At 52.8% G+C, this 27,370-nt stretch overlaps 1 protein-coding gene across 3 annotated transcripts; it reads right to left on the bottom strand.

Moving 5' to 3' along the window:
• Positions 1-3,236: 3,236 nt before the first annotated feature.
• NOCT (nocturnin) lies at positions 3,237-24,165 on the bottom strand. Of its 3 annotated transcripts, none has more exons than XM_060179075.1 (3): positions 23,963-24,165; positions 6,082-6,342; positions 3,237-4,491 (listed from the first exon to the last, which is right to left on the bottom strand). In XM_060179075.1, exons 2-3 carry the CDS (start codon positions 6,332-6,334, stop codon positions 3,656-3,658), a joined length of 1,089 nt encoding a protein of 362 aa, XP_060035058.1. In that variant the 5' UTR covers positions 6,335-6,342; positions 23,963-24,165; the 3' UTR covers positions 3,237-3,655. The 3 variants fall into 3 exon arrangements, with proteins under 3 accessions (XP_060035058.1, XP_060035057.1, XP_060035056.1); XM_060179074.1 differs by having other exon boundaries at positions 23,904-24,165; XM_060179073.1 differs by lacking the exon at positions 23,963-24,165 and adding an exon at positions 17,831-18,074.
• Between the last annotated feature and the right edge of the window lie 3,205 nt (positions 24,166-27,370).

Genomic DNA, 27,370 nt, shown 5'->3' on the forward strand with positions numbered 1-27,370 from the left:
ACCACCAGGTGCCCTCAATGCAGGGAGATGAGAGACTCCCAGATCACCTTTTAAAAGAAAGACATTAGAAGCAGGGCCGGGCGATAGCATATCAGGTTAAGCCAAGCACACAGTGCGAAGCACAAGGACCAGCTCCCTACCTGTGTGTGTGTGTGTGTGTGTGGGGGGGGGGGTCACTTCACAAGCAGTGAAGCAGGTCTCCAGGTGTCTTATCTTTCTCCCTCTTTATCTTCCCCTCCTCTCTCATCCCTCTCTGCCCTATCCAGTAACAATGGGAAAAATGGCCTCCAGGAGCAGTGCAGGCACTGAGCCCCAGCAACAACCCTGGAGGATATATATAAAGTCTGTGGGGAAAGCTGAGAGGGCACATGGTGCTGGGGTGCCAACGGGAACGATGCTTCCGGTTAGATTTCCTTCCCACCCCCGTCCAAGCCTCTGGTTACTCTGCAGCGGAAGTGACACGTAGGAAGTGGGCCCAGTGCGGTTTCTGTGCTACTAGGAAGCTCGACTTGCACAGGGTGGACCTCGCTGAGCCGGGGGCTTGGCACACCTGACAGCGGCACTGCCGAGTGTGAAGACGCCGACACACACGCACACGCCCCGGTGCAGGGGTGAACTCCATGTGCCTGGGATCCAAAGCTTTTCATTTCACAAACCTGCCCTGCTCTACGACTTTCTGCCCGCATTTGTACCAGAGGTCGAGAGAGCCTGGCAAGGCCCAGGCCCTGCCCAATGCCTGCCTCTCCAGCCCCACCTAGTGACAATTCTAAATGACCACGAGGCACCAACAGCAGCAAGCAGGGTGGGGGATGGCTGCGCCTACAGCCACAGCCACATACAGGCACCGGCAGTCGGTGAGACGCCGGCTCCCTCCCTCGGATAGTGAGGGCACGGCCTCCAAACCATCCCAGCCTCCACCACACTGAGGGATGCTCCGGTGCTGTGTGTGTGGGAGGGTGTCTTTCTCCGTCTCTGTCTTTTTACCTAAAGATGTCAGCCTGGAGTAGAGAAGCCCCCACAAGGACCCAGACCAAAAAACCACATGTAGGTGTTTAAAAGCCTTCCTGCTCAGGGCTTCCCCCACCACTCGAGCCCCAAACTGTTCCAGCTGCTCACCGGTGGCTCTGCTGCTCTGAAGGTTGGCTCACATCAGGCCGTTGGCCTAACCAGCACTGTGCTGCTCTGGACACAGTGGCCTTGCTTGTTTCCCAGGCTGTAGAATGCCGGCTGTGGGAGAGCCACTTGGGAGGGCTCACTCCAACCTTGGCAACAAAGAGACCCCCGGAGACGGCACCAGGTGCCCTCAATGCAGGGAGATGAGAGACTCCCAGATCACCTTTTAAAAGAAAGACATTAGAAGCAGGGCCGGGCGATAGCATATCAGGTTAAGCCAAGCACACAGTGCGAAGCACAAGGACCAGCTCCCTACCTGTGTGTGTGTGTGTGGGGGGGGTCACTTCACAAGCAGTGAAGCAGGTCTCCAGGTGTCTTATCTTTCTCCCTCTTTATCTTCCCCTCCTCTCTCATCCCTCTCTGCCCTATCCAGTAACAATGGGAAAAATGGGGCCTCCAGGAGCAGTGGATTTGTAGTGCAGGCACCAAGCCCCAGTGATAACCCTGGAGACAAAGCAAACAAAGACATTAAAAACACTGACTAAAAAAACATTTATTCCGGGCGTCTGGCGGTAGCGCAGCGAGTTAACTGCATGTGGGGCAAGGACTGCAGAAGGATCCTGGTTCGAGCCCCCGGCTTCCCACCTGCAGGGGAGTCGCTTCACAGGCGGTGAAGCAGGTCTGCAGGTGTCTCTCTCTCTCCCTCTGTCTTCCCCTCCTCTCTCCATTTCTCTGTCCTATCCAACAATGACATCAATAACAACAATAACCACAACAACAAAAAAAAGGGCAACAAAAGGGAAAATAAATATTAAAAAAAAAAAACAACATTTATTCCTCTTAAATACTTAACCCGTGGGTGAAGATATGGATCACTTTGTTGGGATTCTGCCTGCCTGGAAGGGCTTCCCCGGCTAACTTCACCACTTTGATTTCTGGTGGGAGACAGTCCCAGGCCCTCTTGCTGTCTATAGTCTTTCTAGAGTGTTCTGAGTATCTTGGGAGATCAAGGACAGGCTCCTGAATGTCTTTCTCCACTCAACGGCTTTCAAACAGCCAAGTGTCAGCAAGCATGCTCCAGCACAGACAGTGGCTGTGAGTGACCTAAAATGTTTACCAGGAGCCTCGGAATGGGAAACTGAACGTGAAGCAAGGATTAAGTAATGGAGGCTGCATGGTCTGAATCTGAGGCCTCTGAGCCACACAAGTATTCCTGCCGCTGTTTGTTTGGTTTTTGCTTTCAGGGTTATCTCTGGGGCTTGGTGCTATCATGATGAATGCTCCCGGTGGCCATTTTTCCCATTTTTATTTGACAGGACAGAGAGAAATTGAGAGAAGGAGAGAGGAGAGAGACACCTTTCCAGAGCTCTAGCCCACTAGGGAAAGATAGAAACTGGTTGGGGCTATGGATTGATCTACCAATGGCCATGTCCAGCAGAGAAGTAATTAGTAATTACAGAAGCCAGAACTCCTACCTTCTGTACCCCGAAAAGAACTCTGATTCATATTCCCAGTGGGGAGAAGTGATAGGAAGAGAGGGCTGTGAACTCCAACTCCATCAGGACCCAGAGAGAGACGAGGAAAAAGAGGAACACTGGGATAGAGGGTTATGTGTAGCTTTGAAAGGTAGAGAAGACAGAACCTTAAAAAGGGGGTGGTGGAAACTATATACAAATAGAGACGGTTGTAGAAATAATAGTTGACCCATATCTGCAACCTTGGGAGAACCGCAGTGGTTTGCAATGGAGGGATTGGGGATTCAGAACTCTGGTGGCGGGAATTATACACCCGTTGACATGTAATTTTGTAAATCATTATTAAAAAGAGGGAGAGAGACACCTGCAGGCCTGCATCACCACTTGCGAAGCATGCCTGCTAGATGTGGGGAGCCAGGGGCTCAAACCCGGATCCCTGTGCTGGTCCTTGTGTTAATACTACGTGTGCTTAAGCGGGGGTGCCACCCCCCACCCCCAGATTCCCGCTGTCTCCATGAACAAACCCAGGCCCTTCCACACCAAAGAGTTCGTTTGACCACAGCCATTTCATGCAGTCCCACATAAACACATTTCTACAGCTTTGTAAGAAAAACTGCTACAAATGGCCGTAGAGCTCGACTTTGCATAGTTTCAAAATGCTTATTGTGCCATCATTTATTCGCTGAATTTTACACGAAGATATAAAAAATAAATATGGCCACGCACATCTCTTTGACATTTAAAAGCTCCACAAATAAATAAAATGCTGTCTGCTGCAGCCTCTTAACTACGTCGCATCCATCCTCAGACTGGGAAAGGGAGAAGGGAAAAAAAAAAAAAAAAAAAAGGCTTTCCAACAGCAAGGTCTGCTTAACGCTCCCTCCTCCCAGGGCAGGCACCCTCGTCACCCCTGGGTCTGGATGGGAGCCGGAGTCCTGAGTCCTCCCCCAGCCCAGCTGGTGAGCGACCCCGCAGACGGGGGCCTCCCTCCCTCCGTCCGGCAGCTCGGTGTCCGTCTCCCGCCTCCCTGGGTTCAACAAGGTCCCTGGCAGGTGCCCCGCGCGGCTCTAGGCCAGGCCCGAGGGCTCCTCCTTGAAGCTGAAGTCGCACACCAGCGACAGGTGGTCCGAGGGGTAGCGGAAGGAGGGCAGGCGGTCGGGCCCGATCTGCTCCTCCGTCAGCAGCTCCAGGGCGGCCCGCACGCTGAGCGCCCGCCGCGAGTACCAGATGTAGTCCAGCGTGTGGCGGCTCTCGCCCGACGTACGGATCTTCCAGGTGGTGTAGGGCGGCTCCGACTGCCCGTCCGCGCTCAGCAGCTTGTAGGCGCTGTCCAGGTTGAGGCTGGACGAGGCGAAGCGGCGGTACACCTCCTCGCTGGGCTCGGCGTTGAAGTCCCCGCACACGATGAGGGGGATCTGGTCGCCCTGCGTGATGCCCCGCAGGTTCTCCAGCAGGTCGCAGCCCTGGGCCGAGCGGAGGCGCTCCCAGCCCGTGCGGGCCTTGAGGTGCGTGACGGCCACGCACACCTGGCGGCTGGAGGCCCGGCACTCCAGCGTCTGCGCGATGGCCACCTGGTTGGTCTTGAGGGCCATGGCCGTCAGCCGGATGCTGCAGCTGCTGAGGAGCCTGAAGCGGCTCTGCAGGAAGAAGAGGGCGCAGCCGTCCGGCCCGTTGTTGTGCTCCACGTCCAGGCAGGGCGACCAGGGCTTGGGGAGGAAGGTGCCCTGGTAGCCCAGGCGGCTGAGCAGCGGCTGGAAGGTGTCGAAGTAGTGGTCCACCTCCTGGAGGCACAGGATGTCGGGCTGGTAGGCGAGGATCTCCTCCAGGATCAGGCACTTCCTCTCCTCCCACCTGAGGGCTTCCACCGGGCACTGCACGAAGTTGTCCTTGCCCTCCCCGAGAGCTGGAACAGAGGGCGCCGTGAGCCCGAGGCTGCGGAGTCAGGCCTCCCCGGTGCCCGGGAGTCGCGGCCGCGGGCCCTCACCTCCGCCCGCCTCCCGCCGGGGCCGCGGGCCGCTCCGAGGCATCCTCCCACCCACCCGGCCCAACGGCTGCACCGGTGTGGGTCTGATCCGGGCCAGGAGGCCAGAGCATCAGTCTTCAGCTGTGCTCTTTACAGTCCCTGGGATCTAACTATGTCGAGCGAGCGAGAGAGAGAGACTGAGAGCGGGCGAGAGGGGCAGAGAGACAGGTGGAGACATCCAGTGGCTGGGAGGTACACAGCAGTGGGCCACAGGACTTGCATGCACGAGGTCCTGAGTTCAAGTCCCAACAGCGCAAATGCTGGAACTGTGCTCTGGCTCACTCGTTCTCATTAATAAGGGAAAAAAAAATAGAAAAAAAGGGAAGGGCCACGTGCTGGCACACCTGGTTAAGTGCACGTGCTACCATGTCCCCACCTCATGACTGGTGAAGCATTGCTGCAGGTGTTTCTCACTAGCTTCGTTCCCTCAGAATTTCTGTCTTAACAAGGTTTGACAAAAGCAAAACAAACTGCTCAAGTGCATAAGACAAAACGCCATATGCTAACTCCAACCCTGACTGGAATGGCCCCTTGAGCGAGCCGGTGTGAGGCCTCCTTTAAAGGGGGCTCTTCCTAACTCACGGACCAACACCTGGGAAGCACACGGAACTCAGACGGGGCGGCCACGGAGCCTGCCCTTTCAGTGTCGGGATGGAAAGGGCCCCACTTTCTTTCTCTTAGAATTGCAGTTTAAGTGCAGGTGGCGCAAAGCACAAGACCGCCGTAAGGATCCTGGTTCGAGCCCCCGGCTCCCCACCTGCAGGGGAGTCACTTCACAGGCGGTGAAGCAGGTCTGCAGGTATCTGTCTTTCTCTCCCTCTCTCTGTCTTCCCCTCTTTCCGTTTCTCTCTGTCCTATCCAACAATGACGACATCAGTAACAACAACAATAAAATAACAAGGGCAACAAAAGGGAATACGTAAGTAAATCTTTAAAGAAAAAAAAAAAGAATTGCAGCTGCTACAGACAGGAGGGGCAGACATGCTTTTGGATTCAGCAGAGCCAGAAAAGGAGTCCCTCCCTGTGAAGAGCAGAGACTGAAGTCTCGGACCATCACAAGACCCAAGGAGGCAGCTCTGGGCTGAAGCACAGGGTTCCCCTCCTAATTCTCCTAATTCTCTGGGCTGAAGCACAGGGTTCCCCTCCCTAATTCTTCCTGTTGCTCCCTGGTGGACTCTCAAGTCCCTCCTGTGCGCTGCGCGCTGGCAGCTAGGAGCTGGTGCAGTAGCAGAGCCCAGGACTGGCAGGCCTAATTCCTTCACTGCATGAGCCAGGGCTGCTCTCACTCCCTGCCCCCCTCCCCCCAACACACCTCTTCATTCAAGGAGCTTCTCTCCAGAAGCACCGTGGCTGGGGGCTGTGAGGAGGAGCGGGGAGTCACCCGGAGAACCCAGGAGCTCAGGAACCCCCTGGAGTTCTGGGGTTGCGTTACCCTCCCCGTTACCCTCCCCCTGCCCCCAGCAGGCTCACCCTGGGCCAAGATGTTCCACTGCATGACCCTGATGGGCGGGTGGCTGCTGGGCTGGTCGCTCCTCACATGCACGAAGCCCCTCTGGCAGCGGGGCGGCCGCGTGTGCAGCACGGCCCGGCATTCCTCCAGCAGCTCCCGGGGGTCGATGGGCTCCGGGGGCTTGGGCGCGGCCAGGTACTCGGGCTGCGGGCTGGTGCCGCCCATCAGTGTCTTGGCGAGGGCGCTGTAGAGCCGGCTGATCCCGGATCCCATGGGACACACTGGAGGCAGGAGGGCACAGTCAGCCACGCGCCCGCCCCCGGCCAGGCTGCAGCCAACTCTCCCACCAGGTGGCTACTGAGCGGCAGCCAGGAGGAGGCACAGTAAAGTGTCGCCTTACGGGCACGAGGTCCCGAGTTCGATCCCTGGCATTGCATGTGCTAGAGCGGCTCCCTCTCTATCATGTGTACATACATGGTTGAGCACACACGACACCACACACAAGGACCAGGGTTCAAGTCCCCGCTCCCCACCTGCAGCAAGGACGGTTCACGAGTGGTGAAGCAGGTCTGCAGGTTATCTGTCTTTCTCCCTCCCTCCCCTCTCAATTTCTCTCTGTCCTGTCCAACAGAATATAAAACAAAAAAGGAAAAAATGGCCGCCAGGAGCAGTGGATGTGAAGTGCTGGCACCGAGGCCCAGCAATAGCCCTGGCGGTAATAAAATAAATTTTAACAAACAACAACAGAGGGAGTCGGGCGGTGGCGCAGCGGGTTAAGCGCACGTGGCGTGAAATGCAGGGACCAGCAGAAGGATCCCAGTTTGAGCCCCCGGCTCCCCACTTGCAGGGGGGGGTCTCCTCATAGAGGGTGAAGCAGGTGTCTGTCTTTCTCTCTCCTGTCTTCCCCTCCTCTCTCCATTTCTCTCTGTCCTATCCAACAAAAATGACATCAATAACAACAACTACAACAACAATTAAAAAAACAAGGGCAACAAAAGGGAAAATAACAAACAAAAATAACAGAAACAGCTCAAAGTGGCCCAGTACCCACAGCTCAGTGCTTGCACAGCCTAGGCCACAGGTTCAATCCCCAGCACCACACCTGCTGGAGCATATGCTCTGACCACTCTGGAGATGGGGGTACAGCAGGCTGTGCTCCCCCAGGTCACCACTCCAGACCCCTCTGCCACAGCACAGACCCCCAAACCAGGTGCGCTGAAAGGTCTGCTCAGACCCTGATGGGATCAACGGGCTTATGTGCGTGTTTGGGCACCAGATGCCTGGCCGGGCTAGCTTCGTGGGCGGGAGACAGACGACCAGGGACTCATGGCTGAGCTGGGAAGCAGTGCCATGCCATGCTGGCTTTATTCATCTGCATTTATACTCTCCAGGAAGGAAGTGGTAGGGTGCAAAAACAGGGTGTGACTAGGAGAGGGGGTGGAGCGAAAAGAGAGTGCAAACCAGTGGGATTAAACCAGGGCCCTGCAGGCAGGGCAGGTCTCAGGTAAAACAGTGATTATGTAAATAGACCACAGCGTTAAGCAGGGGGGAGCTGGCGTACTGCCCAACAACAGAGCACCTGGGGCTCGCTGCCGAGACCTGTGGACATAGAAGTGACCATAAACGTGTCTGACCTGCACACCCAATTCTAGGCCCACTGGCAGCCTGTGTCAGCTCTGAAGGGTGTGAGGGGCAGAGATGACCAGGTTCAACCATGCACCAGCGTGAAATGGCTCCTTCTTGAGTTTGCCCAGACCCACAACGGTCCTTGAGCTTGTGCCCAGAGAAGCTTCCTAGGGGTCAAGCTCATGTCAGCCAGGACAGCCGGCACGGCCCCACACTGCCATCTCCTGGCCATCAGCGGAACCTCCCTGGGAGACTGACGGAAGCCAGCTGCTCACAGAAGAGGACCAGTTCCTGAACTGAGAACCTCATTTTCAGTCTGGAATATATTCATTTACTTACTGTTGGATAGAGACAGAGCAATTGAGAGGGAGAGGGGAAGACAGAGAGGGAGAGAGACACAGAGACATCTGCAGCCCTGCTTCACTACTCGTGAAGCTTCTCCACCCCCCCACCCCCCCGCAGTTGGGGACCAGGGGCTTGAACCTGAGTCCTTGAGCACTGTAATGTGTGCATTTAACTAGGTGTACCACTGCCTGTCTCTACCTTTTAAAGAATGACAAAAGAAACAAGAAAGATTAAACTTAGTGATTTGGGAGATGGTACAGTGGCTAGAGCACTGGAACTCTCAGGCATGGGCTTTCAAGTTCAATCCCTGGCACCAGAAATGCCAGATCTCTAGTTCTCTTAAATCTTAAAAGAAGGCGGAGAAGGAGAAGAAAAGAAATGGAAAGAGAAGAAGAAAAAGAAAAGGGAAAGAAAAGAAAAGAAAACCCAAACCCAGAACACCTCATCCTGGGAGTGGACGTGTGGCACACAGTGCAGGACCAGTGCCCCAGTACCACACGGCGGAGCAGCCTGGGTCTCCTGCCTGCCAGCCCAGCCGTGACCTCCGAGGCTGCCCGGGGAATGTGAGTCCCACGAGGCTGGTGGGCAGGCCTGTCCCCATGAGACTTGGAGCGGGGGCCTGGCAGGTGCTATGCCCATCTCCATGCCTCCCCCCCTCCACAGCCCCCTATTGTGCACAGGCATGGGGGCAGGCCTCTGACAGCTGGCCCGGAGCCTGGCACATACAGCCCGGGAACAGAGAGGTCGAATTCCAGCCCCTCCTGCCACCAACGTCACAGCCGCCAAGGCCACGTACAGACGGCACACCGTGTGCAGACTGATGACCCACATGGCCACTAGTGACATCTGGCGAAGGTCAGGCCGCCGGGTGAGCGTGTCTAAAAATACAGGCTCAGGGTGGCAATCCACACAACCTCTGTGCCAGGATGAGGCCACAGAGGCGGAGGCAATGCCTGTGCCAGACTGTGCCAAGCGGTAGGCGCACCCAATCCACCTGGAAAATGGCTCGGAGGGAATGTCCCCACGTCCCTCCTGGTGGGAGCAGTGCTCCACATCCCTCCCCTCTCATCCCCAAACAAACCTGCCGCTTACATTTATCACACACAACAGAGATAGATTTACATGAGACAGAATGGGGGGGGGGGGCAGAGCACCACCCTGGAGCATGGGGTTCTGGGGACTGAATCCAGAACCTGAGATTCAAGTCTGAGGCTCTACCAGCTGAGCCACGACACAAGTAACTCTGGAAGCAGATCTGACATTAAAGTGACACTGACACTGTATCTTCTGAGCCCTCACCAGAAACCCAAGGGAGCAAGGAAGTTTCACTCCCCTTGGAGACTGGGGAAGGTGCTTTCCACATGCAGACACCCCAGCCTGGCCCGCAGAGTCCAGGCCCGGAGGAGCGACAATGGCCCCAACAAGCTGGGGGGGGGGGGGGGGGCGGGCAGCTGCTGGCAGTCTTAAGGCCTTGGTTCTCTTTCTCTCTCTCTTTTTTGGGTAGGACAGAGAGAAGTCGAGAGAGGAGGGGAAGATCGAGAGGGAGAGAAAGACAGCTGCAGATGTGCTTCACCAGTTGTGAAGCAACCCCCCCCCCCCCCCCCCCGCAGGTGGGGAGCCCGGGGCTTGAACTCTGGTGCGCCATTGCCCTGCCCCCGAGGTCTCATTTCTCTAACTATGCTCAGAGTGCCCCAAACAGCCCAGATGAAAAGGGAGCCGCCCTGCTGTGGGCAGCTGAGGGGCTGGTGGCCAGGCAGTGGGACTGAGGCTCAATCTCCCCTCTCCCACGAGCCCTGGAGCACAGCACACATGGACCCAGCATCTTTCCAAGGAGGAGCGAGACGATCGTTTTTGACAAGCCAGAAGGAAGCCACCAGTGGGTAGGAACTCCAGAAAGGTGGACACGGAGTGGCTGGTATTGAGAGCAGAGGACAGTGCACTGACTGTGTGTGCCTGTGGGTGGTGGGCTGAACTCCAGTCCCTCCGGAGAGAGAGGGTGATGGCGCTCCCCACCCAGCCCACAGTCAAAGGGTGGAGGGCACTGTCAGGGTGACATCAGACACCAGGCTCTTACAGAGTATGCCGAGGGAAATGACAGATGGCTCTAGACTGACCGTGAGCACCTGCAGGACACGGGGAGGACCAGCGAAATAGCTCCCCTGGACAGTGTGCTGCTGCTTTGCCATGTGCACGACCCAGGTTCGAGCCTGGTCCTCACTGCATTGAAGGAAGCTTCAGAGCTGTGGTCTTTCCCCTCTCTTTCTTCATTTTATTTATTTAACTATTTTTTTTCTTATCTTTATTTATTTATTGGATAGAGACAGTCAGAAATCAAGAGGGCAGGGGGAGATAGGGAGAGAGACAGAGAGACACCAGCAGCCCTGCTTCACCACTCATGAAGCTGACTCCCCTGCAGGTGGGGACAGGGGGTTTGAACCAAGAACCTTGCGCACTGAAATGTGTATGCTTAACCAGGTGCGCCATCTCACCTGGCCCCTCTTTCTTCATCTCCCTATCCAAGGAAAGATGGAAGGAGGGGAGGGAGGGAGAAATGGAGGAGATCAGGGACATGGGAAGCAGCCTCACAAACCACACAAGAAGCTCTAGAAACTTCCTGGGAGTGTGTCTAGACTGGATGGGCCCCTTTCCCTGTGGGACGTTCGGACATTAACAATTAATAAGAGCTTCCCAAAACAGTCAACATTCACAAAGACGGACAGAGGTTTTCGCTACTGGGCCTATACTACTTCCATTACTTGAGAGAGGCATCATGGAAGTGGTCTGGGCAGTGAGTGGCACAGTGGTTAGAGCTTCGGACTTGTGAGTCCTGGGCTTGATCTCTGGCATCACAGATACCACAGCAGTGCTGTTTCTCTCTCTCACATCAGTAAGTAAAAAGAGGGACATCTTGAAGACTTCCCAGTGAAAGCCAGCAGAACGAGCTACCCAAAAGACAGTCCCTCCGGGATTTTTTTTGGCAAATCTGCCTGCCCCACTAGACCTGAAAGAGTCCTGCCTGGCAAGAAGACAGAGCCACTGTCTCCAAGGCGCCACCGTCACTGTCTGCAGAGGGATGGCCTCTCTGTCCCCGAGGACGTCACCTTAGCGACCTGCCCTGGTCCTGGCAGCTCAGCCGAGGGAGGAGAGAAGAAAAGGGAAAAGGAGGCCAAGGGTGCAGGTGTGACCAGACAAGGGGCTTGCGGCCTTGCCTCTGACAGCGGCACTGCCACTCGGGCACCGTGAGGCACCTGAGCACACACTTCCACGGCTTCTCCATGCACCGTCAGTTCTGAGGACGGGAGGACGGTGCCATTTGTCCCCTGTTGTGTGCCTTCCCTGGTCAGCAGCAGTTTCTAGAGTCTTTGCAGGTGGAGAAGTGATGCTTAAGGAAGAAGCTACTAGCAGACTTCTAGGCCTCAAGCCTGTTTCACAGGTCCCACACGGACATGGACATCAGACGTGCGTGGAGGCCGGCACTGGGACAGCAGGAGGAGAGAAGCCAGACGGGCCTGCCTGTGCCGGTGCCGGCCTCCTGTGACCTGTGTGTCCCTGAGAGCACAGGAGGCCGCGGCCCTTATGGGGTCTTCCTGCTGTGTGTGGGGAGGGAGGCTGGCTTCCCCCGTCCTAACCCTCAGCCCAGAGTGTTCCAGCTGCTCTGGTGAACACTGTTTCTCTTCCACCTCCTGCTTCCAAGAGACCAGAGTCTGCTGTCCCCACTTCTGGGAGAACAGAGATGCTCCCACTAAGCTGGACGGGAGGCCGGTACGTCCGCTACCAGTTTGTTCTCCAGTTTTTTCTCACTGAACTGAACTCCCACCATCATTCAGATTCCCTTCTTCTTCTTCCTCTTCTTCTTCCTCTCCTTCTCCTCCTCCTTTTTTTAAAAAATATTTTATTTTATTTATTTATTCCCTTTTGTTGCCCTTGTTGTTTTATTGTTGTAGTTATTATTGTTGTTGTCGTTGTTGGATAGGACAGAGAGAAATGGAGAGAGGAGGGGAAGACAGAGAGGAGGAGAGAAAGACAGACACCTGCAGACCTGCTTCACCGCCTGTGAAGCGACTCCCCTGCAGGTGGGGAGCCGGGGTTCGAACCGGGATCCTTATGCCGGTCCTTGTGTTTTGCGCCACCTGCGCTTAGCCTGCTGCGCTACAGCCCGACTCCCCTTCTTCTTCTTTTTAACAGACAGAAATAGAGAGAGGAGGGGAAGACAGAGAGGGGGAGAGAAAGACAGACACCTGCAGACCTGCTTCACCGCTTGTGAAGCGACGCCCCTGCAGGCGGGGGGCCAGGGATCCTTACACGATTCCCTTCATTTGTTTATTCTTCATTATTTATTTATAGCCGCTAGGGTATCGCTGGGGCTGGCTCCTGGCAGCCATCTCTCCCCCTCCTCTTTATTTTTTATTTTCAGGACAGAGAGAAACTGAGAAGAGAGGTGGAGAGAGGGAGAAAGACAGACCCCTGCAGACCTGCTTCACCGCTCATGAAGGTTCCCCTCACAAGTGGGGTGCAGGGGCTCAAGCCCTGTCCTTCCTTGCACGTGGTGATATGTGCACTCAACTGGGCGTACCAGGACCGAACCCCAGCTTTTAATTTTATTTCTGAGACCAGAGCCCAGCTCTGGCAGAGGTGGTGCCAGATTCCCTGTAGGCACAAGAGGCCGTGCGCTACCATGCTGAGCCAGACCCCCAGACCTCCTTTCCCTGCTCTGGACTGTCCTGAATTGATTTGGCTCCAAATCTAAGGACCCCATGTTCTTTTTTTTTTTTTTTTTTTTTTCCCTCCAGGGTGATTGCTGGGCTCGGTGCCTGCACCATGAATCCACTGCTCCTGGAGGCCATTTTTTCCCCCTTTTGATGTCCTTGTTGTTGTAGCCTCATTGTGGTTATTATTATTGCCATTGTTGATGTTGTTCGTTGTTGGATAGGACAGAGAGAAATGGAAAGAGATGGGGAAGACAGAGGGGGGAGAGAAAGACAGTCACCTGCGGACCTGCTTCACTGCCTGTGAAGCGACTCCCCTGCAGGTGGGGAGCCGGGGGCTCGAACCGGGATCCTTACGCCGGTCCTTGCGCTTTGCGCCACGTGCACTTAACCCACTGAGTCACTGCCTGACCCCCAGGACCCCATGTTCTTCTGGATCCCTTTATAGGGCTTCCCGAACTTTACAGGCTCCAGTGCCTTTGGGAGGGAGGAGTGGTGCTCAGGTAATCCGTGCTGAGCCTTTCAGAAAGCTGCCAGGGTACTTGCTACATGCACAAGTCCACCAAGGCTTTTCTCCTGGGGGCAAGAGCTGTTTCAAGGAGATGGGGCAAGTGTCAGAGGTTGGGGAGCTGTACCCCAAGGACGCAGGCTTTAGCCCCAGCTGAGTGCCACTCTGGTCTCTCCTGAAAATAAACCAGGAAGGAACTGGAGTCTTGATGGGACTTCAAGATTTCTGTCATGTGACAGGTGGCCTTTTAGGCGGACCTGGTTCTCTACGACCTGTGGGTTAAGTGCTTGCTGACAATTTATCATCTTGATCTCCCTCCAGCTAAGACCAGGGCTAGAGACAGCAGGGGGAAATGCTTGGTAGAGTGAACGTCATGCCTAGTGCCTCGGAAGTCCCCAGCGGCCCACAGTCCTGACGCCTCTGCCGAGCCCCTTCCTGCTCCCAGGAGCAGTGACTGCTGCGAAGGCTTCCTAATGACAGGCTTCCATCCCTCTCACTCACAGCAGCTCACTCACAGCTCTGGGTCACTACGCAGAGCCACCTCCTCACGGGAGCTGGGAACTGCCTCTCAGTGTGTAATGAGGGAAGAGTGACTCAGCCTCCTCTCCAGCATCCCAAGGAGGAGGAGGCAGGTTCAAGCCCCCGGTCCCCACCTGCAGGTCCTCTACCAGACAGTGAAGCAGTGCTGCCAGTCTCTCAGTCTCTCTCTTCCTCCCTCTTTTTATTTGTTTTTATCAGAAAAAAAATTAAAAGAAAAAGAAAATCGCCAAGGAGGAGGCTGGGGAGGGCGACATCTGGTGCTGATAGGCCTGATGCATGTCACCTCTACAGGGACAGCACCAGGCCAGCTCCAGGGCCCCTGGGAGGACCAGTCACCTAGTCTGGGTCTGCTGGCTCCATTGGGGCTCCACCCATCTCTCTAGTCACCGGACAGGTCACAAGTTGGGAACTGATCCCAACATGGGGTCAAGTGCATGGATACCAAGATGCTCCACTTTTCTCTCTTGCTAAGAGATACATCTTAAAAAATAGTAAGTTTTGGTGGCCAGGCGGTAGCGCAGCAGGTTAAGCGCACGTGGTGCAAAGCGCAAGGACCGGCTCAAGGATCCTGGTTTGAGCCCCCGGCTCCCCACCTGCAGGGGGATCGCTTCACAGGTGGTGAAGCAGGTCTAGAGGCCTCTATCCCCCCCACCCTCGTCTTCCCCTCCTCTCTTGATTTCTCTCTGTCCTATCTAACAATGGCAACAATAACAGCGGCAACAAAAAAAATGGGGAAAGTGGCCTCCAGGAGCAGTGGATTGGTAGTGCAGGCACCGACCGAGCCCCAGCGACAACCCTGGAGGCAAAAAAAAAAAGTAAGTTCTGTGCTGGGGTGGGCAGGGGTAGATAGCATAATGGTTATGCAAAGAGACTTTCATGCCTGAGATTCCAAAGTCCCAGGTTCAATCCCCTGTACCACCATAAGCCAGAGCTGAGCAGTGCTCTGGTAATAAAAAAAACAAGAAAAAACAAACAAAGAAGTTCTGGGATAGCTTAGCTGGTAAGGCACACACCTCATCATGCACAAGAACCCGGTGTGAGCCCTGATACCACATGGAATCCCCACAGCACTGAGGGAAGTTCCAAAGAGTAGAGCAGTGCTCTGACGTCACCACATTCATATATATATATATATTTTTCAATTTCAGATATATATATCCAAAATTAAAAAAGAAAATTTTAAAGAGTAGGTTTCAGCTTCCTGAAGGTCTCTCTTGCCAGAAGTCTATGAGCAGTTCTACAAGCGGTTTTGTTAGTGGAATCCAGGACCGGCCAATAACTGCTCAGCACAACTACAGGAGCGGCCTGGTTCTGCCACCCTCTGGCTGGCAAACACCTGGCAAGCTGCCCCTCCCTGTCCTTTCTCATCTCTGGCTCTCCACACCCCCACTCATACCAGGCTTTCCCCAGAACGAACTTGCATCCTCGTCCAGCTTTAAAGCCCCACACCAAGGCCAAGGAGCTGAAAGGAACTCTCCCTCAGGTCCCGGCTAACCTGTGAGTGGAAGAGAACAGAAGCTGCTTTCAGCTCACTGGACAGCCCGTGCTGGGAGATTCCCATCTCCTTCTGGTCAGTCAGCTCCTTGGAGGCAGCTGAGAGCCCAGCTTCCTCCCCTCTATACCACAGCACCAGGAGAGGAGGTGGACAAGCCATTCGCCCATCAGTTTCTTATAATAAGGAGCTGGAGCTCAAAGCATACCCAAATGGGACAACTGCCTAGATTCTGGAGTGAACTGTCTACAATAGTTTCAAAAGTATCATGACATCCTTCCATTAAAAAGATTCATGTATATATTAAACATGAGAGAAAAAGAGAGAGAAAGGAAGAGAGAGAGAGCCAGAGCACTGTCGGCAGCCCCCCTGCTCCATCCTCCATCGCTGACACTATGGCCTATTTACACCATCACTGTTTTGCCTAAAAGATCCCCACCTTCAATCTATCTTCTTTCTACCTCCAGATCCGCCCTGCCTGCAGGGCACATTAATCCTGTCAGTTAAAACCCTAGCAGCCGTTGCTACGGAAGCTTTCTACCTTCCTGCTCTTTCCTTTTCTCCTCCCCCTTTCCCAGCCATTTCCTTTTTCAGACTTGCCACTTCCGGTTCTAAATATAGAAAAGTGTGGTCTCTGATCAATAAAGACACATTGCGTTCCCTCTCCACCACCAGTTCCTGGTCTCTCTCCCGTGTTGCTGAGTAAGCAGTAACCCAGGTTGGCTGCGGTCGGTCGAGTTGTCTCCAACCCAGAGAGCACGTGCCCGGAAGAAACACCCTGGCAGAGCATCACTCTGACATATCTGATGCTGGGGGTCAAACTCATGCTTTCTAAGTCCAGTGCTCAAGCCATGGTGCACTTCCCAGATGACACACACACACACACACACACACACTTTTTTTTTGTTATCAGTTCATAAATACACCTTTCTGGGTCAAAAGCCTCATATGCCAAATGTCCTATCTGGCCTGGCCGCACGCCTCCAGCTGTGTCTATCTGTATTCCCACGTACCGGTATCTTAGGAGGCATCCTTTACGTTTCCCTCCTCGTAGCTGACACTTCCTCATAATGGTTTCCAGCAAGGAGAAACAAACCAAAACCAAAAACCAAAACAAACCAAGCTTGCTAAGGCTGCTGGGAGGGAGGTATTCTAACAGATGCAGCAGGACACGGCAAAGACCTACACATGGCTGTTGGGCCCGCACCCTCCTAAGGAACAAAGCTATTCCGAGTCGCTGGAAACCAGTTTATCTGCTCCATCTGTAAAAGCTCATCTCCACCTCTCGCCTCCCAGAAATCTGGAGAAAGTCCAGGCGCTGATGGGTCATACTTTGAGTGATCTCTTCTGTTAAAACCAGTAAGTAAAGCCGTGTCGGAGCACACCTTTCTGCTCCACCTGTCCTCCTTAAATGAATGCAAGATAGTGAGATGCTACCGCAGTCACACGACTGTCTTCACAGCAAGAAATCACCTTGAGCACAGCTCACTCTGCTCAGGCCCATGAAGGGATGGCCAGTTTTGAAAGAAACTGTTTCTCATTTTTCAGAGTCTGATTCATTTGTGTGTAATCTGGGGCCATGTAACTTCACAGCAGAAACAGAGGTGGCAGAGGGTGGGGAGAGACAGCTCACTGGTGGAACACTGAACTTGCATGTCTGAGGTTTGGGGGCCAGATCCTGGATGCCGTACCCACCAGGGGGGTCACCCTATAGCAACTCTCAACTTACTGTGAAATCGCTGGTGTGTAATACGCACATAAATTAATTGTTGGAAAAAAAAAAAAAAAAGAACTTTAGTTCGGAGTCAATGATGCATAGAACTGGCTCTTGGTGGCCCAGGAGGTGGCGCAGTGGATATGGAGTTAGACTCTCCAGCAGGTTTTGCATGGGCCAGAATGATACCCGGGTTTGTGCTCTCTCCCTCTCTCTCATATCAATAAATCTTAAAAAAAAAAAAAAAAAAAAAGCAAGCAAGCAAGCCTGGCTGCTGGCAAAGGGAAAAAGTCATAATCTTTCCACGATCTTATGCCGGTGTGAGCCCAAGTATTCAGAAAAAGATACAACACGAAAACGCAAAAAGTCCAAATAAATGTAAAGCGAGCTACTGTGTTAAATACAGTGACGCGACACCCCCCACCCCCGCTCCAATATTCTAAACCTCGAAGCCGTACACGAAACAAGTGACACCATCCACTTGCGCAAAAATGCCCCTAAGCCAGGCAACGGGGAGGGCGCCCCCACCCCGGGGCCCCTCACCAAGGTGCAGGGCGAGGAGGGCGGCGGGCAGCATCCCAGGAGGACCGCGGGGACTTCAGCTCGGCCTCCGGTTAAGATGCGGAGGTTTGGGGGAGGGGGTGAGCCGAAAGGCAGCCTCCCGGGCCCCCCCAATACTGCAGCGGGACCCGCACCCCCTTGACATCCCAGGCCCACCCCCAGCCTTAGGCGACCCCCCCTCCATGCCCCCGGTCCTGATCCCCCTCATTCCCATCCCCATTCTGGTCCCCGGGGACCGGCACCCAGCGCCTCCCCGCACCCTCGGCCGAGCTCTCACCTGTGCGGGCGGCCGGGCCGGCGGGGGCCCGGGGGCGCGCGGGGGGCGCGGGCGGGCGGCGCAGGCCGGAGCACAGGCGCCGCGGGCTCTGCAACATGCCGGGCGGCCGCGCTGCCGCCGGAGGGAGGGCGGTGGCGGTGGCGGTGGCGGTGGCGGTGCTGGCGGGCGGGCGGGCGGGGAGCCGGGAGCGCGATCGGCGCTGACACAGCGGCGCCTCCAACTGCCCGGGCGCCGGGGCTGCAGGGGCGGCCCGCGCGCGCTGACAAAGCGGGCGGCACCAAGTGCACCTGCGGGGGGGGCCGGTACCGCGCGCCGGCCCGGGCTGCTCGGGCCGCGGGGACTGCGGGGAAGGGTGCCGGCCGACGGGCTGGCTCAGGCCGTGCGCAGGGCGGCTCGGGGCCCGCGGAGACCCGGCTCGGAACCGGCCCCCCCCCGCCCCGCGGCGATGGAAGCGTCCGCAGCGGGTGTCCCCCGCGCCGCTGGGCTGCGCCCGCCCGAGACACGTGCAACCCGGAGGCGGCGCTCGGGGCTGGGCAGACCCGCCCGCCTGCCCGCCTGCCTGCCTGCGCGGGGGATTCAGCCGGCGGGACACACCCTCTGACCCTGCAATTCCCCTCCCGGGGATAAATCCTCAGGATCCGAACACACCCATCCCAAAAGATCTGTGTATACCTATGTTCACAGCAGCACAGTTTGTAACAGCCCAAACCTGGAAGCAGATGAGTGGCTGAGAAAGTTGTGGTCTATATACACAGCGGAATACTACGGAGTTATTAAGAATGATGAAGTCATTTCCTTCACCTCATCAAGGACCGAGCTTGAAGGAATCATGGTAAACGAGGGAAGCCAGAAAGAGAAGGATGGAATAAATATAGGATGATTCCACGTATGGACAGAAGCTGAGAAGTAAGAACAGAAAGGGAAACACAAAGCAGAACTTGAGAGGCTGGGTGGCGGCGCATTTGCTTGAGTGCACATGTTACAGTGAGCAAGGACCTGGGTTCAAACCCCTGGCCCCCACCTGCAGGGGGGAAGCTTCACAAGTGGTGAAGCAGGGCTGCAGGTGTCTGTCTGTCTCTCTCTCTCTCACCCCCTTCCCTCTCGATTTCTGACTGTCTCTATCCAAATAAATAAATAAAGATAATTAAAAAGAAAAGCAGAGCTTGAACTAGGTATTGTATATTTGTGTATTTCACCAAAGTAAAGGACTCTGGGGGCTTTCAGATCCTGGTGCAGGATGGTGGCGGACCACCTAGGTCCAGTGTGAGTGTTTTGCGGAAATCTGAGAAATTTTACACATGTATCAGTAAACCATTAGCTCCCCCCATAAAAAAATCAAGAAACAAAACAACAACACAACATGTGTCCGGGCTCTGTGCGGGGACGGGGACCCAGACAGCCTTTTCTGTCTTTTTAATTTCATAGGACAGAAAAATTGAGAGAGAAGGGAGATAGGTAGAGAAAGTGAGAGACAGGCATCTGCAGCACTGTTTCAGCACTTAAACCCAGGTGCTTGAGCATAACGTGTGTAATTAACCTGGTGCACCACCGCCCACCCATGGCTTTTCCTGCTTAGGGTGATTCACCCAGACTCAAGCCTGGTGGTCCAGATGCAGCAGGAGATTCACCCCGAAGTGGGGGGCTGGACCACGATGGGTATATGAGTAAGCTACACCGTCCACTTGCACAAAAATGCCCCTAAGCCAGGCAATGGGGAGGGTGCCCCACCCACCCCACCCACCCCGGGGTCCCTCACCAAGGTGCAGGGAGAGAAGGGCGGTGCATCCCAGGAGGACTACAGGGACCTCAGCTTGGCCTCCAGTTAAGATGCGGAGGTTTTGGGGGTGGGGTGGGGGGGGAGGGGGGCTACATCTGTATTTTATTAGGAAAAAAAATCGCTGGGGTGGTGGCACAGTGAATAAAGCATTGGACTTGATAAGGTTTTGAGTTTGATCCCTAGCATTACATGTGCCAGCATGATGTCCTAGTTGTCTCTTCCCTCTCTTAAATAAATACGTGAATCTTATAAAAAAAGAGGAAGAAAGAAAGAAAGAGAAAGAAAGAAATTAAAGGAGGTGGGCTGGGGTGACAGCATAATGGTTATATAATAAGACTTGTGTGCATAGCCGGGAGATGAGTGCCCTGGGAAGTCACTTCGACTCTTTCCTTATCTAAGGCAGGGCCATACATACCTTAGTCATCAGGTACAACAAAAGAAGCCAATAAAAATGACCATGAAAATGTTTTGCAAATGTAGCAAGATGTTGATTTAGATTCTGGGCTATGGGGACACAGTTGTTTGCTTACAAAGATTGTTCTTCATTCTTCTTTCTTTTTTTAAATTTTATTTTATATTTTCCTTTTTGTTGCCCTTGTTGTTTAACATTGTTGTGGTATTGATGTCGTTATTGGATAGGACAGAGAGAAATGGAGAGAGGAGGGAAAGACAGAGAGGGGGAGAGAAAGATAGACACCTGCAGACCTGCTTCACCGCTTGCGAAGCGACTCCCTTGCAGGTGGGGAGCCAGGGGCTCGAACCGGGATCCTCACGCCGGTCCTTATGCTTTGCGACACGTGTGCTTAACTTGCTGTGTCACTGCCCAACTCCCTCTTTTTTTTTTTTGGGGGGGTGGGTAGATGTTGAAAGTCAGCATTTACAGCAAACACTGCTCCATGGCATGTAATGCTCTCCCCTACTCCAAGTTGGGGACTAGGGCCTTGAACCCAGGCCCATGGTAATGTGTGTGCTCACTGTCTTGGCCCACAATACTATTTCTTTTACATTGATTATCAAATACTCAGAACATGATGCTAGGGAACTAACTCTGAACTGCGTGCATGCAAGTCCTGGCCTGTGCCCACTGAGCCATCCCCCAGCTGTGAAACACGGCATGCTCTTGAAGCAGTCAGAGAAACAGGACAGAAAACTTACTTTGCAACTTCATTAAAACTTCCTTCAGTAAGCACGTGTCCATATCCTGTGCCAAGAGGTCTGGTAGAGCCCGACTGAACAGTCTGTTCAACTGAGCAGATAAGATTTGCTATACGGGCAAATCGGTATAATCAGCCAGCAGTAAATACAGACTCCTGGCCTGAACACCGTAGCGTGGAGACAAAGAAGAGGAAACACTTTGTCGCCTGGAGGAGGCAGCAGCAGCTGTGAGAGGAGAGATGTCCCTGAACAGTGAGTCCCACGCTCTGAAAAAGTTGCAGTGGAGCCATTGGCCATGCTGGCCGGGCAGGGAGGCAGTGCTGTGGGCGTGAGGCAAGGTGGGGAGGATTTTCTGAGGCCTGCAGACTTTATCCTGGTCCTGGGTATCAGAGACACTGCGCAGGTTGTCTGAGCAGGATTCAGGTTTTTTTTTTTTTTTTTTTTGCCCCACATCAGCTTTGGCCTCCAGGGAATTTGAACATAGGGTTTTTTTTTGCGCATGATACTGTGTGTGCTCAACCAGGTGTACCACCACCTGGCCCCGAGCTTCCTCTATGGAAGATGCTCCCTTTTGGTGGCGGGAAGAGTCCCCGGCTCTCCACCTGCAAGGGAGTCGCTTCACAGGCGGTGAAGCAGGTCTGCAGGTGTCTGTCTTTCTCTCCCCCTCTCTGTCTTCCCCTCCTCTCTCCATTTCTCTCTGTCCTATTCAACAACAATGACATCAATAACAATGACAATAATTACAACAACAGTAAAAAACAAGGGCAACAAAAGGGAAAATAAATATTAAAAAAAATTAAAAACAATTGATAAAGCTTGTCAGTTATAAGTTGGGTTTTTAGCAGCCAAGGAGATGAGAGGGGTGGATAAAACATTAGACTCTCAAACATGAAGTTCCAAGTTCAGTCCCTGACGTGGAGCATGCCAGAGTGATGCTCTGGTTCTCTCTCTCCCTTCCTCTCCTCACTCTTCTCTCATTAATAAAAAAATGAAACTTAGTAAAATTGAATTTGCTTCTGTTAAGACTACGGTAGAATTGTGTGGAATTGTACTCCTCTTATGCCACAATCATGTCAATCATTATTAAATCACCAATAAAAAAAGAAAAAGAAAAAGAAAAACAGATACAACAGTGGCTTAAGATCAGACAGAACTTTCTTGTTCCTTCTGTTTTCTTGTACAATAGTGGACAGGTCTGTGGTCCAAACTTGGGGTGATTCTCCACCATCACCAGGGTCTGAGTCTGTATCTCCAACACCCACGGAGCAGCCCCCGTCCTCCCAGTGACATTGCTGTGCAAGATGGGGCTGCTGGAAGCCTCCTGTCACACCCTAAGCAGGAAGCCCAAGGAAAGGAGAGAGCACGGGGACCATGCCAGCTGTTTGCTTCCTCACAAGCCTTCCAGCTGCTTCCATACAGATCCCATTAGTCACCTGGCCACACCTGTGTGCTAAGAGGTTTGAAATATGGCCTCTGGCTGAGTTCATGGACTTGAGGAAAACGAGAGAACCTGCTCTCAGCCTTCGCCCTCTGCTCAGCTGTCTGAGTGTGGACAGACAGACTTCAGCCTTGCCATGGCAGGAGAGACTTGACAACGGGCTGCACACAGGAATGCCAGTGCCGGGCAGTCACGCTGCCTGCTGTGAGGACTTGCTGGTCCAAGTATTATGGCCGCACCCACAATGGCAAAGCCAGCTTTCCCCTCTTCATTCTTTATTTAAGTGCCTCCTTGAGGTCAGACACGCATCAGATGCTGGAATATCTCAGAAAACCGTGGTTCCTGTCCTAGTGAGTCTGCTCGCAGGGGAACAAGCGGCGACCAGCAATGAGGCTGTTTCAGGTCTTAAGCCACACTTAAGGCACTAAATCCAGATTTTTCTTTCCTCTCTTTCTCCCTCCCCTCCTTCTCTCCCTTCCTCTCTCTTTATTTCTGAGCCAAGGCCTGGTGCATGTTGGATTTCACTGCTCGAGGTTGAGTTTTCTTTCAGGAAGAGACAGAGAGAGAGAGAGAGAAAGAGAGACACCACAGTATTGTGTCTTCCTCATATTCTGTCAAATGACAAAACTAAGACAGTGTGTGTGACCTGGGACATTGCACAGTGGACTCTCAGGCATGAGGTCCTGAGTTTAATTCTTGGCATTGTCTGTGCATTAGGAGAAATTCTACCAAAGATTAATTTTAAAATGAACCACAACCATGAAGCTGACACCGTAATAGGATCTCACTAGTCACAGAAAACCCAGTGATTAAAAATTCCAGTCTGGAACAGAAGCCAGACCTTCCACCTTCTGCAACCCACAATGACCCTGGGTCCATGCTCCCAGAGGGCTAGAGAATGGGAAAGCTATCGGGGGAGGGGGTGGGATATGGAGATTGGGTGGTGGGAATTTCGTGTGGAGTTGTACCCCTCCTACCCTATGGTTTTGTTAATTAATCCTTTCTTAAATAAAAAAAAAAAAATTCCAGTCTGGATGTATCTTTCTGCAGGAAACTTGGTCAGGAATCGTGACCACCTGCACTGTCAGCCTCTAAATGCAATCCTGAGTTAAATGTGTCTGCCTTCTGGCTAGGGGTATGAATCGACATGCCAAACTCCATGTCCAGCAGAGAAGCAATTACAGAAGCCAGACCTCCTACCTCCTTCTGCACCCCATGTAGAGTTTTGGTCCATGATCCCAGAGGGATAAAGAATAGGGAAGCTTCCAGGAGTTGGGTGGTAGCGCAGTGGGTTAAGCGCATGTGGTACAAAGTGCAAGGACCTGCATAAGGATCCGGGTTCAATTCCCCAGCTCCCCACCTGCAGGGGAGTTGCTTCACAGGCAGTGAAGCAGGTCTGCAGGTGTCTGTCTTTCTCTCCCCCTCTGCCTTCCCCTCCTCTCTCCATTTCTCTCTGTCCTAACCAACGATGATAACAACAACAACAATAATAACTACAACAAGGGCAACAAAAGGGAATAAATAAATATTAAAAAAAACAACAAAAGAATAGGGAAGCTTCCAATGGAAGGGATGGGGCATGGAACTCTGATGGTGGGAACTGTGTGGAATTGCACCCTTTTACCTACAATCTTGCCGATCACTTATTAAATCACTAATTTAAAAAATGTGCCTGCCTTCCAGGCCACAGAGAATGGTCTGACCTGGAGTCGGGACTGCCGGGCTAGCTTCGCAGGCTGGAGACAGACGACCAGGGACTCACCGCTGAGCTATGTCTGGGCGGGTCAGCTCCTTGTTCTGGCGCCAGATGCCAATAGCCTGAGGGTGCTTCTTCCCAGGCACTTGCTCTCTGGGTTGGAGAGAACTCAACTGGAGCCAACCCGAGGCTGCTACGTGGGAGAGGGATCAGGAACTCCTGTCGGGCTAGCTAGCGTCGCAGGAGAGAGACTCTGGGACTCGTGGAGCAGGAAGGCAATTCAATGTGTGTTAAATCAGAAGAGAATATTCTTTTTATACATCCCAAGAAGGAAGTGGTAGGGCGTGACTAGGAGAGGGGGCGGAGCGAAAAGAGTGTGCAAACCAGTGGGATTAAACCAGTGCCCTCAGGCAGGGAGGGCCTCAGGTAAAGCAGTGATTACGTGACTAGACCACAGGGGTAAGCAATGCAACAGAAGGGGTCTTAGAAGCAGACCAACACCAGACCCTGCATTATAAATCAGCAGGGGCAAGTAGAACCTGAAATGGAATTGGCGTATCGCACCAAAGTAAAAGACTGGGGTGGGTGGGTGGGGAGAAGACAGGTCCATGAAGGATGATAAATGACACTGTGGGGGTTGTATTGTTCAATGGGAAACTGGGGAATGTTATGCATGTACAAACTATTGTATTTACTGTGGAATGTAAAACATTAATTCCCCAATAAAGAAATAAATTAAAAATCAATAAATCAATCAATCAGCAGGGGTCCTCTCTCTCCCTCTTCCTTATAAATGGGTGTGAGTATGTGAACAGGCACCTTTATGTACATGGGAATGGAGTTAGGGATACCTACTTTTCTTTTACAAGTTAATATCGATGATGATGAATTTATCATATTTGGAGCTGCTTCGTTGCTCTGAGCTGTTTTTTTTTTTTTTTTTTACAGAGAAAGAGAGAAGGAGAGAGATCACAGCATCGAAGCTTCCTCTACTGTGCCATGGGCCAGTTTTGGACCTGGGTCATTTGCAGCACAAAGCATGAGCACTATCCAGATACGCTCACAGATAACAAGCCAGGAGAGCACATAGGGTAATTGTACAGTGTGGGCCCAGTTATGTGTGCAGGAAGTAGGCAGGGCAACTTGATAGCGTGTAGTCTTTGACCTGAACAGGAAGGGTGAGCGTGAACCCTTGCCTTGGGAGGAGCTGGGACTGGAACCGCTCGGGTAAAGACCCAGAGTTGGGAACATCCTCACTTTATATTTATTCAGATCACTTTATGGGGACAGTGGCCTATAGGGCAGTGGTTAACACAGGGGTGCAATGTCTCATCTCCCTATGAGAAGCACCTGCAAAACATTCTATTTTTTGCCACCAGGAATATTGCGGGGTTCAGTGTCTGCGTGATGACTTCACAACTTCCAGCAGTCATTACTATTTTCTTTCTTGTGGAAGAGAGAGAAATTGAGAGGGCAAGAGAGGTAGACAGAGAGAATAAGAGACACTGCTCTACTGTTTGTGAAGTCTGCCTGCCTCAGGTGGGGACTGGGGTTTGAACCCATGCTTGTTACTGTGTGTGTGCTCTATATAGCCCTGGGAAATTATTGAAATATATATTCTGTTTCCAGGGCTTTATAGCTCCTGGTCAACTTTTTCAGAAAGGAAGAGACAGAAAGAGAAATGGAAAGATACCACATCACTGAAGCATCCTGCAGGGTGGTAGCGGGCTGGGTTCAAACCTGGGTCATTATCATGGTAAAGCAGACACCCTCCCAGGTGAGTTCCCTTGCCGGCTCCATTTGATGACTTAAACATTTATTGGGCCAGATGGTGCTGCATCTGATAGAGCGTACATGTTACCATCCACAAAGACCCGGGTTCAAGCCCCTGGCCCCACCTGCAGGGGAAGCTTCACATGTGGTGAAACACTGCTAAAGCCATCTCCTTTCTCTCTGTGTCCCTTTTCCTTTCTTTCTTTCTTTTTTAAAATTTATTTATTGGGGAATTCATGTTTGACATTCAACAGTAAATACAATAGTTTGTGCATGCAGAACATCCCCCAGTTTCCCATATAACAGTACAACCCCCACTAGGTCCCCTGTCATCCTTCTTGGACCTGTATTTTCCCCACCCACCCACCCACCCCCACCCCAGAGTCTTTTACTTTGGTGCACTACGCCAATTCCAGTTCAGGTTCTACTTTTGTTTTCTTTTCTGATCTTGTTTTTCAACTTCTGCCTGAGAGTGAGATCACCCCATATTCATCCTTCTGTTTCTGACTTATTTTACGTAACATGAATTTTCAAGGTCCATCCAAGATCAGCTGAAAACGGTGAAGTCATCATTTTTTACAGCCGAGTAGTATTCCATTGTGTATATAGACCACATAAGGTGGGTCAGCATAGACGGACAAAAGAAGTCGTGTTATGACCTGCCCCTCAAAGAAAGAATGCAGAGATTGAGGCCTCCCAGGTACAAGTTGACGTATCGAAACAAAGAAAGATTAATAGTTAAACTTTACCCGATCTAGATGAGCAGTGGTCCACGACTAGGCAAAGGTCTGTAGAACCCCGTAGAAGATTAATGATAGAAAAAGCCCTCAGCAAAAGTCAAAAAACAATTCTGAGTATGACCTCCCCTGAGAACAGGGCGAGGAATACTAAGTATTGTACCATTCTTTACAGTAATAGGGGAGTAACATGTAGCCTGCCAAAGCCACAAGACTATGATACTTATTGCTGCTTCCTTATGAGCTAATTGTTTAGGCAACCTGAAAAAGTATAAAAGCTAATGCAGTTTCACTATTAAAATGAGTCCAGATTCACCCTCCAATAGAGTATGGTGTCTATCTGTTCTCCCTCGCACCGACTCCTGACCCACCGGGGAGGTCACCTTCCGAGACCCCTGACTCTCCTGCTGCTAATCCGCTGTGGTGGTCCGTGGCATACCACCACTTGCTCAGCCACTCATCTGTTGTTGGACACCTGGGTTGCTTCCAGGTTTTGGCTATTACAAATTGTGCTGCCAAGAACATATGTGTACACAGATCTTTTTGGATGGATGTGTTGGGTTCCTTAGGATATATACCCAGGAGAGGAATTGCAGGGTCATAGGGTAGGTCCATTTCTAGCCTTCTGAGAGTTCTCCAGACTGTTCTCCACAGAGGCTGGACCAATTTACATTCCCACTAGCAGTATAGGAAGGTTCCTTTGACCCCACACCCTCTCCAGCATTTGCTGAAGTTACCTTTTCTGATGTATGACATTCTCACAGGAGTGAAGTGGTGTCGTGCTGCGCCGAGGAGAAGAGAGACAGAGGCGAAGAGATCCGGAGCGAAGAGGGAACACAAATTTTTATTTGCGCTGGCACCTCAGAGTTGGGTGAGACAGAAGCAGGTTGGGCCACGTGGAGGTAGCAAAAATGGCCACCTCACGCAGTAACCTTTCCTGCGTCTAATCACCTAAGTGAAGAGC

This window comes from Erinaceus europaeus, chromosome 19 (genome assembly GCF_950295315.1).
Source record: "Erinaceus europaeus chromosome 19, mEriEur2.1, whole genome shotgun sequence".
Lineage (NCBI taxonomy): Eukaryota > Metazoa > Chordata > Mammalia > Eulipotyphla > Erinaceidae > Erinaceus > Erinaceus europaeus.

Excerpts from the sequence above, each read along its gene's own strand:
- NOCT (XM_060179073.1), bottom strand. The coding sequence starts at position 17,927 with ATGTTGCAGAGCCCGCGGCGCCTGTGCTCCGGCCTGCGCCGCCCGCCC. Across the intron at positions 6,343-17,830 it reads CGGCCCGGCCGCCCGCACAG|TGTGTCCCATGGGATCCGGG; the intron begins GTGAGAGCTCGG and ends TCCTGCCTCCAG. Across the intron at positions 4,492-6,081 it reads GTGGAACATCTTGGCCCAGG|CTCTCGGGGAGGGCAAGGAC; the intron begins GTGAGCCTGCTG and ends CCTCTGTTCCAG.